Source organism: Pelophylax lessonae, assembly GCF_965119305.1.
Source record: "Pelophylax lessonae genome assembly, chromosome: 2".
Taxonomy (NCBI): Eukaryota; Metazoa; Chordata; class Amphibia; order Anura; family Ranidae; genus Pelophylax; species Pelophylax lessonae.
Genome location: NC_138769.1, coordinates 226,641,133 through 226,654,410, shown reverse-complemented (window position 1 = coordinate 226,654,410; position 13,278 = coordinate 226,641,133). Strand labels below are relative to the sequence as shown.

The following is a 13,278-nucleotide window of genomic DNA, read 5'->3' as shown; positions in this document are numbered from 1 at the left end:
CGTGGCGAGGAGGAGCTGACGATCTCTCCTCTGGCGTCAGTGCAGGGAGGGAGGAGAGATCGTCAGCGTGGAAGGATTGGAGCGGAGGCTGAGCTAAATTCATAAATACAAATTTCTGTTCACAGTATTTGTTTATATGTATTGTTTTTAGAGTTATTAACCACTTAAGCCCCACTTAAGCTGCTCAAAGACCAGGGCCTATTTTGCGATTCGGCACTGCGTGACTTTAACAGACAATTGCGCGGCCGTGCGACGCTGTACCCAAATGAAATTGACGTTCTTTTTTTCCCACAAACAGAGCTTTCTTTTGGTGGTATTTGATCACCTGTGCGATTTTTACTTTTTGCGCTATAAACAAAAAAAGAGCGTAAATTTTGAAAAAATAACAATATTTTTCATATTTTTTTATATGAAATTCCCCAAAAAAATGTAAAAATCTAAATTTTTTAACATTTTAGGCCAATTTGTTTTCTGCTACATATGTTTGGTGAAAATAATTGCAATAAGCGTATTTTGATTGGTTTGCGCAAAAGTTATTGCGTTTACTAACTAAGGGAAAGAATTATGTCATTTTTATTGTGTTTTTTTTTTAACTAGTAATGGCGGCGATCTGCATTTTTTTTGCGGGACTGCGACATTGCGGCGGACAGATCGGACCCCTGACTGACATTTTTGACACTTTTGGGGGGACCAGTGACATTACTACAGTAATCAGTGCTATACATATGCACTGTTATTGTAAAAATGACACTGGCAGGAAAGGGGTTAACTTTATTGGTGATCAGTGGGTTAAATATATCCCTAGGGGAGTGACTCTAACTGTGGGGGGGGCGTGGCTTGGGATGTAACCACAGAGACATACAATCCTACATAGCAGGATCGTGTAGTCTCTGCAGTTACATCAGGGAGAATGACAGACGGCTGTGTTTACATCAGCCGCTGCCTTTCTCCCTCTCCAGCGGGAGATCGCAGGTGGCCGGCGGACATCGGAGCCGCCGGTCACTCGCGCGGGGATGTCAGGGAATGAGCGGGGGCGGGAGCGCGCCCCCTAGAGGCTCCTGGGCAAGCGACATAGCCCTACGTCGGTTTGCCCAGGAGCGCCAGACTGCCGCAGTAAATAGTCGTGCGGCGGTCGGCAAGTGGTTAAGCACCTCTAAGGCTAGGTTCACATTGGTGCGATGCGGAAAACCCTGCAAATCCACTGCGGGTTCCCTCATCGCATCCGACTCACAGGCAGTTCCCAGTGCCATATGGGAAACGCTGGGAGTGTCAATACAAAGTTAATGACACCCCCAGATCGGTTCATATATTGCAGTGCGAACTGTCAATTCAGACAGGAATTGGATCACATGGGTGTGAACATCTATACGATCCGATTCTGGTGTGAACCAAAAAAAGGATCCTGCACGACTTTGGATCGAATGTGGTGCAAATTCAGCCATGCAATCAGTATGGCTGAATTTGCATTGCACAGACATCCCATGTGATTTGGACAGCAGTGCAGTGCGAATCACATGCAATGTCTTACATCGCACCCTTGTGAACCAAGCCTAAAGAATAACATAATTATTCTGAGATCTTTTTATAACGGTTATTCACCTGCCTCTTAGGTGCAAAGTTAACATGATCTTGAATTGAATATGGCAAAAAATGCCTTGGATTACAACAGTGCTATCTGGTGCCTGCGCATTATATTCAAACTGATCCCTATGACTTATGAAGCCTTTTGGGTCATGGGCAAAAGCTGTACCTCCGTTCAAGATGAGATTAAACCCCGCCCATCCCAGTACTTAAAGTGGAACTTCACACTCTCAATCAACATTGAATATTTTTATTAATCCTCAAGCTTCTAGCATTAGTAAAACGATAGAAAAGTATATCATATTTACTTGTTTTAAAAAAAAAAAAATGTCAACATTTCTTTAGTTACTTTCTTGTTTCTTGCCTAGGCAAATGATGTCATACATCCCAGGAGTCTTCAGGAGGGTCAACAACTGGGATACTTTTTAGGTAATCCAGGAGTCTTCAGGAGGGGAGGAGAGGAGGAGGGGTTTTCTCAGCTAAGCACACTCTCCTGCATGCATGACTGAGCTAAAGGCAGACAGATTCTTGGAAATAAATTCTTCAGGAGTCATTTGCCATTAATGCTAGGGAGTTGTTTTCAAAGTGATTTCTCAACAAAATAAAGCATGGAGACATGGATGGATGGGGGAGTTAGCTTTGAATATTAAAATGAATTAATAGTGTTTTTGTTTTGTAGCGCTCAGATGCAGCGAAGATCCGCTTTAACCCACCATCTAGATTAGATGGTTTAAAATACTAGGAATCTTAATGTTAGTCTTAATGTTTAAATTTAGGTTGAGATGCATGGACTCCATAAAACAGCAGCAAAACTAAATAAATTATCATGAACATATTTTTTGAATATGAATCTTCTGTAGTACTTTTATGTTTATTTTATTAAAATACCAATGCGATGTGAGTTACTTAAAAGAGACGCTTTTAGGTACATAAATGGAACAACACTACAGTATATCTTATCTGTCTGGTTACAGACAAATCAGGAAATTGCGATATATCTGTTAGCAAACCTTGACTTCTGCAAGCTGTCTGACTAATTTCAGGGGAAAAATCAATCTGCCCTGTTAAGATTTTTTCTAGCTGCTTGCTATTTTTTTTTTACTCACAAGATACGACAATGCTGTACATGTCCTTATGTTCCATACCCACCTTCCTCTATAGCAGGGATCCTCAAACTACGGCCCTCCAGCTGTTGTGGAACTACACATCCCATGAGGCATTGTAAAACTCTGATATTCACATATATGACTAGGCATGATGGGAATTGTAGTTCCTGAACAACTGGAGGGCCATAGTTTGAACACCCCTGCTCTATAGCTATAGCATGCACAGTTGAGCAATCTGAGTGTGTATGTTTAAAGAAATATCTTTCATGAAAAAATATCCTTTGACAGTTGTGATGCTTGCATATCTGACAAACCTCTGTACTCTGAGAGCAGTTTGAGACTAGCATTATATTCATTTAAAGATAATTATAGTCGTTTTTGTATAAAATGTACTTATTATGGTCAGCAATATAATATTTTTTTAGTCAGGTATGTCATAGTATGAAACACATACTCTATATACAAAGTCTAAAAGTAAACAGCTTCTACTGTGCACATTATTTAGGAAACCCACAGTGCTTTGTGAATCCAGTGGCAGGTAAATGTTTATTTGTAAAACATTTCATAGACAACAAAACTCAAAAAAGACTCTCTAAAGCCAGAATATACCTATTAACAATTCTGGGGCCACTGGGTTAATTTTATATAAATCATAAAGTTGAGAAGAGCCCTTTTTCCTGCATTTCACAGACACAATAACAATAAGTAGCGTTTCAATCCCAAAAGGTCATTCCAAGAGAAATACTGCTTCTTAACCACTTGCCGCCTGCTCACTCGAGCACTACTGCGGCAAAGTGGTTGGTTATCGTCTGGCGACGTAAACCTACGTCGCCAGACACTCCCCTTTCTCTTTGTTCAGTCACTCCCCTTTCGTTCAGTCACTGCGAGAGTCGGGCCAGGGGAGGAGCAGCGGCGATCGCCGCTGCTCTTCCCCGATCGTCGGGGAATCGAGTGTGGAGATCCGCCTGCTTGTGTAAACACAAGCGGGCGGATCTCCTAAGTGACAGACAGTGCAGATTGCAGGGTTTAGCATAGCTGAACCCTGGATCTGTCCTTGTGTCACACAGTCATCTCCCCCCACACACGTTAGTAAGCACCAGGCATACATTAACCCCTCCCTCTCCAATAAAATTAACCCCTTCCCTGCCAGTGTCATTTTTACAGTAAGAGTGCATACAGTATATATAGCACTGATTACTGTAGTAATGTCACTGGTACCCCCAAAAGTGTCAAAAATGTCAGTCAGGGGTCCGATCTGTCCGCCACAATGTCGCAGTCCCGCAAAAAAAAAAAATCGCAGATCGCAGCCATTACTCGTTAAAAAAAAACACACCAAAAATGACAGAAATCTTTCCCTTAGTTAGTAAACGCAATAACTTTTGCGCAAACCAATCAAAATACGATTATTGTGATTTTTTTTACCAAACATAGGTAGCAGAAAACAAATTGGCCAAAAATTTTTAAAAAATTTGATTTTTACATGTTTTTGGGGGGGAATTTCATATAAAAAAATACGAAAAATATTGTTATTTTTTCAAAATTTATGCTATTTTGGTTTATAGCGCAAAAAGTAAAAATCGCACAGGTGATCAAATACCACCAAAAGAAAGCTCTGTTTGTGGGAAAAAAAGGACGTAAATTTCGTTTTGGTATGGCATCGCACGACCGCGCAATTGTCAGTTAAAGTCGCACAGTGCCGAATCGCAAAAAGGGGCTCAGACGTAAGACAGCAAAATCCTCTAGTGGTAAAGTGGTTGATGCATCAGAGAAAACGCTGGACATACATAACAAAGTAATCAAAAAAAAAAAATAAAGTAAAAAAAATTTGAAAGCGCTATTAAATAACAAGATCCAACTATCACTTGCAAACATGTCATAATCAAATATATAAGCCGACCAAACCATGACAAGTACCACCATAAGTTGCCTAGAACTAGAGTAGATGATCTTAAAATCATAGATCTCTGACTATAAGTAATACAATGGTGGTCCACATAGAGTTTCTCATCCATATTATGATAATATAAATGGCATACAGTAAGGTTTTAAAAAATATATACTGTATATCTACAAGATTGGCTTTTCCCATCAAAAGGCTGGATGTGATGCTTGATATCAAATTATGATTTCTATAAATGCCAAATCTTAGTTATATGATTGGACACCCGTGAAACACGGCCACCACCAGAGAGATGATATTGTTACCATTACAGTACCACATGAGCCTCAAACGTAATATGCCGGGATCGACTCTGGATACCCATGGAAGGAATGAAGGAATGAACCACAGGTGAACCACTACAACAGTATCCAAAAACAGGTGGGAGGCATCTATGGCCCCCCAATGAGAAGAACAGGTGTTTTGTGATCATCTTGGGCATGACATCAGTACCAAGGCACTGACTAGCTGGTGGGATTCTGCCATATCTGGGGTTCCTGGGAAGCCCTTTGGATACCAGTTGGATACTATTGTGGTGGTTCACCTGTGGTTCATTCCTTCATTCCTTCCATGGGCATCCAGAGTCAATCCTGGCACATTATGTTTGAGGCTCATGTGCCACTGTAATGGTAGCAATATCATCTGGTGAGTAATCTATTTTTGCACCTTCATGGACGGATTTGACATTCATGGTTGTGATTTTTATGAAGACTTGTTCACAGACTATTATTGCTATTAGTGCGCTACCATTCTTGCTGTATACTGTATATGTGTTATGTTGGTTAGGTATACCACATTTGTGTTTAGATGCCAATCTTTTACACACAGCGCGGGTTACTTCATTATTGTTTATGATTTGACACACTTGATTTGATCTGGCTGCTATGTAAAATGTACCATACAGCAGCAACTCCCAATTGTTCTAGAGGAAAGCCTGCCATAAATGCAGGGCCAGTTTGAACAATTTTTTGTAAATGTCATGCAGATTAAAAATTAGGTTCAGTAAACGCACCGCGATGCAAAGTGAAAACCTGCAATCCACCAAAAATAGTCTATAAACAATAAAAACAGAGTTAAAACAGCAGTAAAAAAAAAAATGTATGATTGAAAAAAAAATAAAATAAAATTGACTCAGAATCACTATACTTATTAAGGATCATTAACTTTAGGTCAAAATGGATCCTGATCCTATGTACAATGACAAAGACACATGTGAATCATTTTAATTATTTTTGCCCTTTATGGCTTTAAATCATAAAAGCATGCCTTTTCACTTAACAAAATAAACTATGAAATGAGGTAACATTGAACATTTATATAAAAATTGGAAAATGATTTATAAACTTTTAGTGCAAACCATATTTGTAATAATTCCCTTAATTTATTAGATTGTTGCAACTGCATCTGTGGTTTTGATAATATACGCTTTGTCCTGCCCAGAATCCTAGGCATATCCTCCATCCTTACAGCTATGTAAAATTAAAATATAAGAAATTAAGATTGCTATTTTATCAATAACAGTGGTCTCCAAACGGCGGCCCAGAGGCCGTATGCAGCCATTTGCTTGCTTTTATCTGGCCCTTGAGGCACTATTCCTCCCATTGACACCAATGATGGAGCTCTATTCCTTCCACTGACACCAATGATGGGACACTATTCTTTCCACTGACAACAATGATGGAGCACTATTCCTTCCACTGACACCAATGAAGGGGCACTATAACTCCCAGTGATACCAACAATGGAGCATTATTCTTCCCACCAATGCCAATGATGGGGAATTGCTTACTCCTATTTAGGCCAGGGCATTTTCTACTTACACTGGCCCCAGTCTGGCCTCCTCAAGTCTGAAGGACAGTAACCTGGCCCTTTGCTTAGAAAGTTTGGATACCCCTGAGCTATAAAATCTGGATAATCTAGAACATATATAGCAATCTATAACTTACCGCCTAAGGTTGTTCAGCACTCTGATGTTAGCATACATATAGTAGATATAATATGTGTATGATGGGTTCTTCTCAGAGGTCCATTCCTGGGGTGTTGGACTCTTTGTTGAAAACATGTGACCACTGTGTTTAGACTCATCATCCACACTATCAAAGCCAGTAATCTGTCAAATGAAAGCAAGAGTACCAAACAATGAATATGCTTTCTACCACTTGTAGTTGACTCCATTTTTAAGCTAAACTTTTATATGATTTATAGAGCTTAAAATGTTTTAGTTACAGTAAGCAACCAACCTTAAGCAAACCTTAGGAAGGATGGGGAGAGAGGAAAAAAAGAGTTTGAACTTCGGTCAGGAAAGGATTCTATTGAAGATTTACTTTCACAGACTACCCATATACGCTCACAACTAGGTTAAGATGTAAATGGTTAGTTTCCCAATGAGGACACAGACAACAATAGACACTTGACGAGGGATCTAACCCTTCCCCAGTCTAAAACTTATGAAAGGCTTTAAAGGGTTTGTAAAGTCACTTTGTAAAGTAGGCATGAAGAAGGAGCCAATCGATGCTCCAAAACACGTACTGCCCTTTTGACATCACTTCCTGGCATTTGTGTTCTATGCTGGTCTGGGCAGCACGGCTGTCCTTCCTGGGTCCTTCTCCTGCGGCCCCCCTCTGCTGGTCGGTTGGGATCTCCACCATCGAGCTGCACATAGGACCACCCCGGGGACTACCTGTCACTGGATTCCATGCCACATCCTAGGATGAGCCCAGTTTTATTTAATGCTGGTAAGTGCATTTTTATCCTTTGGCAATAAAAGTCTTTTGTTTTCTGTACTTTGAGGCACCTTCTGTTTGTTTTCTTTTATGCAACTTTACATGTATCCCCTCCAGAGCATGCTACCATCAATAATAGTGTAGGCGTTTTTTTTTTAAATGAAAAGGTTAAAAACCTTATCTAACACCGCAGCTGTGCGGTCCCATGATCCCCCTACCCTGGTCTTCCCTGATCTATGGAGAGAAGTGGGAGGGCCCAAGATTCCCCTTTGATGTTAGCCGACCAGTACAGGGGGATCACGTGACCGCAATGCAGTGGTGTGGGAAAAGGTATTTAGCCTTTTCATTATAAATAATCACATACACTAATGTTGATGGCAGCCTAAACCGGAGGGGGTACATTTTTTTATGCAGCAAATTGAAGATGAGTAGCAGCGGGAGGAGTGAAGAGGAGAGCTGCTCTCACGCTGACGGGGGGAGGGAAAGGGAGAGGGGAGAGACTGCCCCAGCCTGTCAGAGCAGAGCAGCAGGAGGGTGGAGGCACATACCCTGACCAATGTAATCATGGATGTGCAGGCATGATTACCGTGGTCAGCACAGACAGGTGGATACAGGAACTTGCAGGATCAACCAGGTTTTTTACAAGATAGGAAGGGAAAAAATATATAACATGAGCACTGTGCTATACAGCATGCCTTAAAGGAACAGGATCTTTTTTTAGGGTTATAACCACTTTACTTCTGAATTAATAAAATAAACCCTACAAAGGCCTTTATTTTACAACACAGAGCAAATAAATATGATATTTAGTATCCTATAACATTTAGATCTGGGTTTCAGCAATTGATACATTTATGATTGTTTTATAGTTACATAGTTACATAGTTACATAGTAGGTGAGGTTGAATAAAGACAATAGTCCATCCAGTTCAACCTGTGTAGGTGTGTGTGGCTGTAATCATCTCACATAGCCCTTAAAGTCCTGATCCTTGAGATGTACGTCTAAGAGTCTTTTGAAAGCCACCATACTTCCCGCAGAAACCACCTCCTGTGGTAGAGAATTCCACAATCTTGTAGCCCTGACAGTAAAGAACCCCCCACATTGCCTGAGGTTAAAACGCTTCTCCTCTAATCACATTGTATGCCCTCTTGTCCTCATGCAATCCCTTCGAATGAACAGTTTTTTTTCTAAGCTGAGATCCCCATTGAGATATTTATAAATTGCTATCATGTCCCCCCTCAGGCGTCTCTTCTCCAGGGAGAATAAATCGAGCGATTGCAGCCGCTCTTCATAGTTAAGGTCCTCCAATCCCCTAATCAGTTTAGTTGCCCTTCTCTGGACTCTCTCCAGCTCCAACACATCCCTCCTGAGGACTGGTGGCCAGAACTGGACAGAATACTCCAGATGCGGTCAGACCAGAGTTTTATAAAGTGGAAGGATTATAGTCTTATCTCTGGAATACATCCCTTTCTTTATGCATGCTAATATTCTGCTGGCTTTGGCAGCTGCCGCTTGACATTGCATGCTGTTGCCTAATCTATCATCAACCAAGACTCCCAGATCCTTCTCCATTTTTGATTCCCCCAAGGGTTCCCCTCCTAACGTGTATTGTGTTTTTATGCTTTTAGTCCCCAAGTGCAAAACCTTACACTTCTCCACATTAAACCTCATTTGCCATGTCGTTGCCCACTCCGTTATTTTGTCCAGGTCATTTTGTAGGATATCTGCTTCATGGTGTGCAGTTATTGCCCTGGCCAATTTTGTGTCATCTGCAAAAACTGATATCGAACTACTGATCCCGTCCTCAATGCTGTTTATGAATAAATTGAACAAGGTTGGTCCCAGGACTGAGCCCTGGGGCACCCCGCTTACTACCTCAGACCAGTCTGAGTATGCGCTGTTTATTACCACCCTTTGGACACGCCCTTTTAGCCAGTTCCGTATCCAAGAGCAAACCCTGCTGTCGATACCTGCAGACCTTATTTTATAAATTAAGCGCTTGTGGGGAACTGTATCAAACGCCTTAGCGAAATCCAAGTACACCACATCTACTGGTCTGCCCCTATTTAGCTCACAGCTTACCTCCTCGTAGAATGTTAAGAGATTGGTTTGACAAGAACGCCCATTTGTAAACCCGTGCTGATTACTGCTGATGATGTTGTTGTCTTTAGCAAACTCTACGATATAGTCCCTTATCATCCCCTCCAGAAGTTTACATACTATTGATGTCAAACTGACAGGCCTATAATTTCCCGGGATATGCCTCTGGCCCTTTTTAAATATCGGAATCACGTTAGCCTTCCTCCAATCCCCTGGTACATCACCTGTCCTAATACTGTCAGCAAAGATCAGGAACAGTGGTCTGGATATAACCTTACTGAGTTCCTTGAGTACTCTCGGATGTACGCCATCCGGGCCTGGTGATTTGTTTGTGTTCAGTTTATCCAGCCTTTCCCTGATTTCACGCTCTGTTGGCCATAGTGGCAAGTCCTGTGTATTACTACTAACCATACAGTCATGGTCAGTGTACCCCTCCGTTTCCTGTGTAAATACTGACGAGAAAAAAGCATTCAGCACGGTTGCTTTTTCAGTGTCCTCTGTAACCATCCTCCCATCATTGTTAATTATGTGTGCAATATGCTCTGCCCTAGTTTTTTTGCTGTTGATATATTTAAATAATTTCTTTGGGTTTTTTTTACTATCCTCCGCTATTTGTCTCTCAAAGTTGATTTTAGCCATCTTGATTTCTTGTTTACTTTTCTTATTTACCTCCTTGTATTGCTCGAAAGCCGATACTGTGCCCTCTGATTTATATTTCTTGAAGGCCAATTTATTTCCCCTAATAAGTTTTTTAACGCTACGGTTTAGCCAGCCAGGTTTGGCTTTGTCTGTTCTAAATTTATTTCCCATAGGAATGCACTGCAAGATGCATTTGCTTAATATGTTCCTAAAGCATTCCCATTTTTCCTCTGTGGTTAGTGCTCCCCGGGTTTGGTCCCAGTTTACCCTTTCCATCAATGAGTACAATTTTGGAAAGTTTGCCCTTCTGAAGTTTAGGGTTCTTATATTCCCCACTTGCCTTGTTATATTGTTATTTACACTAAATGTGATCATCCAGTGATCGCTAGAGCCCAGATAGTCCTGGACTCCTACCTCCGAGATTAGGTCTGGGTCATTAGTGATCAATAGATCCAGGACTGCGTTTTCTCTAGTCGGAGAATCCACCAACTGTGACATGTAATTATCCTGTAAGGTTTCCGTGAATAGACAGGCCTTCTGTGAGTGTGCAGTCCCCTCATCCCAGTCAATGTCGGGATAATTGAAGTCCCCCAATATGATGACTGATCCAAATTTTGCCACTTTACCCATTAGTGCTAAAAATTCCAGCTCTACCTCCTCCTCTTGTTTAGGTGGCCTATAGCAGACCCCCACAAATACTTTTCCCTTTTCTCCTTCCCTATGGAGTTCTACCCATACAGATTCTAAATCCATGCTCATCCCATCCGTAATGTCACTCCTCTCTATCACCTTTACATTGTTCTTGACATAGAGACATACCCCTCCCCCTCTTTTTCCTACCCTGTCCTTCTGGTACACCGAATACCCTTGGATATTGGCCAGCCAGTCATGTGAGGGGTCGAACCAAGTCTCTGTTATTCCCACAAGGTCTATGTCATCCTCATGTACTAACATTTCTAACTCATCCATTTTATTAGCTAGGCTCCTGGCATTAGCATATACCCCTCTTAGTTTTACGGAAGTTAAACGTGATTGGCGGTTATGTTTATTCCTGTTTGGTCTGAGGTTTTCCCGCACAGACCTGCCAATTGATGTTGTGGACCTACTGTCGCTGCTGACCCTACAACTGCCTTCAGTCCTTTGCTCCCTCCTGACTGACTCTACTTCTGAGCCCTCCCCCCCGTCTCCTAGTTTAAAAGCCCCTCCAACTTGGTGGCCATCTTTCTCCCCAAAAGAGCTGTACCGTCCCCATTAAGGTGCCGCCCATCCTTACTAAAGAGCCGGTAGCCGACTGAGAAGTCAGCCCAGTTCTCCAGGAATCCAAACCCCTCCTTCCTACACCAATTCCTCAGCCACTTGTTAAGTTCCCTAATATCCTTCTGCCTCTCTTGCGTGGCTCGAGGTACAGGCAGTATTTCAGAGAAAACCACCTACGAGTTACTAGGACCTATGTTGGCTATGCAGAAATCTGGCTCTGAATACAAATACACTCTGGGGTCGATTTACTAAAGCTGAAGAGTGCAAAGTCTGGTGCAGCCTTGCATAGATACCAATTAGCTTCCAGTTTTTCGTCAAAGCTTAATTGAACAAGCTGAAGCTGGCTACCATGCAGAGCTGCACCAGATTTTGCACTCTCCAGTTTTAGTTAATCAACCCCAATTTTTCTATAAAGGCTTCTTTAAAATCCTAGCACAGCAGAGTTTTTGTGAACAATTTTGCTGTTATACAGTATTAGATGAGCATGTGGCAGGCACAATAATACATGTAATCAAGTAAACCATTATTTTGGCTGCAGTATTTGAAAATGACAGAAGGATAATTAAGTTGTGGAGGATTGCTGACGTTATACATTTACATATCGAAGTAACACACTTACGTGTCTGAGGAACACACTCAGTTCTTTGTTTGCACTGGGGTTAATAGTGGCTTCAAACACTGGCAAGAAGATATTTTCCAGCATTTTTCCAAAATGAGGCACAAACTTCTGAGCTCGGAAAATATCACTATAATGCAAAATTTTTAAAAGGAGTTCATTATCAAGAATATTACCTTGACTTTGATGTGCATGCTTTTAAAATTAAATTATATATTACATTTTAGATTTTCACATAAGATGCAATATATATTTCCACTACATAGCATATACAGTAGATGCCTGTATGACAGGGTGCACAGTAAGGAGACAAGGACCAAATTTATAAGGTTGTCAGTCGATATCAGGAAGTGCCTGCGCAAGGACCTTCATGGCAGGATCAACTGATATTATTTTATTGAAAAAGCACTTGCCGCCTGTATAACAAGGTGGCACTGCTGCGCCGGATCACGTTCCTAGTACAAGATCCTACACTTCCAGGTCTGTGTTGCACATACATGCCGCGGACGGCCTGCTCCCATTGTGATTATACACAGTGGAAGCTGATTTGTGGGTACCATGTCTGCTGGCACTTGCCGATCATTCAGCACAGAGGCAGAATGGCGGTCTTCCTATGTAAACAAGGCAGATCACCGTTCTGTCAGTAGGTAAGGCATGGATCCTGTGTTTCTGCAAAGCAGGGACATGGATCCATGCCTTCCCCTAGTAAAAGCACCTGCCACACAGTACACAAAAACACTGGCTAGGCACACAGTTAAACCTGTGATCGCCCCCTGATGTTTAATCTCTTTCCAGCCAGTGTTATTAGTTCAGTGACAGTGCATATTTTTAGCACTGATCACTGTATTGGTGTCACTGGTCCCCAAAAAGTGTCAAAAGTATCAGTTAGTGTCCGACTGTCTGCAGAAATATCACAGTCCCGCTATAAGTCGCTGATCACCACCGTTACTAGTAAAAATAAATAAAAGTATCCCGTAGTTTGTAGACGCTATAAATTTTGCACAAACTAATCAATATGCGCTTATTGGGATTTTTTTTAACCAAAAATATTTAGCAGAATACATATTGGCCTAAATTGATGAAGAAATTAGATTTTTATATATTATAGCAAAAAGTAATAAAATTATCAGTAGTAATGCAGTGCTGTATCGCACAAAATGGCCTGGTCAGGAAGGGGTGGTAAATCTTCCAGAGGTCAAGTGGTTAAGATAAGTAAAAATGTATTTTGCAAAGTGAAAATTCACAGAAAGTAAATATGCCCTACTTCCTTAGTAAATCAGGGTCATGGATATGAGTTGTTACTGGGTTAGGTTTGA

The 13,278-nt window shown here is 41.4% G+C and overlaps 1 protein-coding gene across 1 annotated transcript in view; it reads right to left on the bottom strand.

Annotated features, from left to right (window-relative positions):
- The window catches only part of AMPD1 (adenosine monophosphate deaminase 1), a 126,390-nt gene that overhangs the window by 27,322 nt on the left and 85,790 nt on the right, over nucleotides 1–13,278 (bottom strand). The window contains exons 10-11 of the mRNA XM_082246209.1: nucleotides 11,966–12,092; nucleotides 6,573–6,736 (exon numbers count right to left, since the gene is read on the bottom strand). Coding sequence (XP_082102335.1) covers nucleotides 6,573–6,736; nucleotides 11,966–12,092 — 291 coding nt within the window. The remainder of the gene's footprint in view (nucleotides 1–6,572; nucleotides 6,737–11,965; nucleotides 12,093–13,278) is intronic.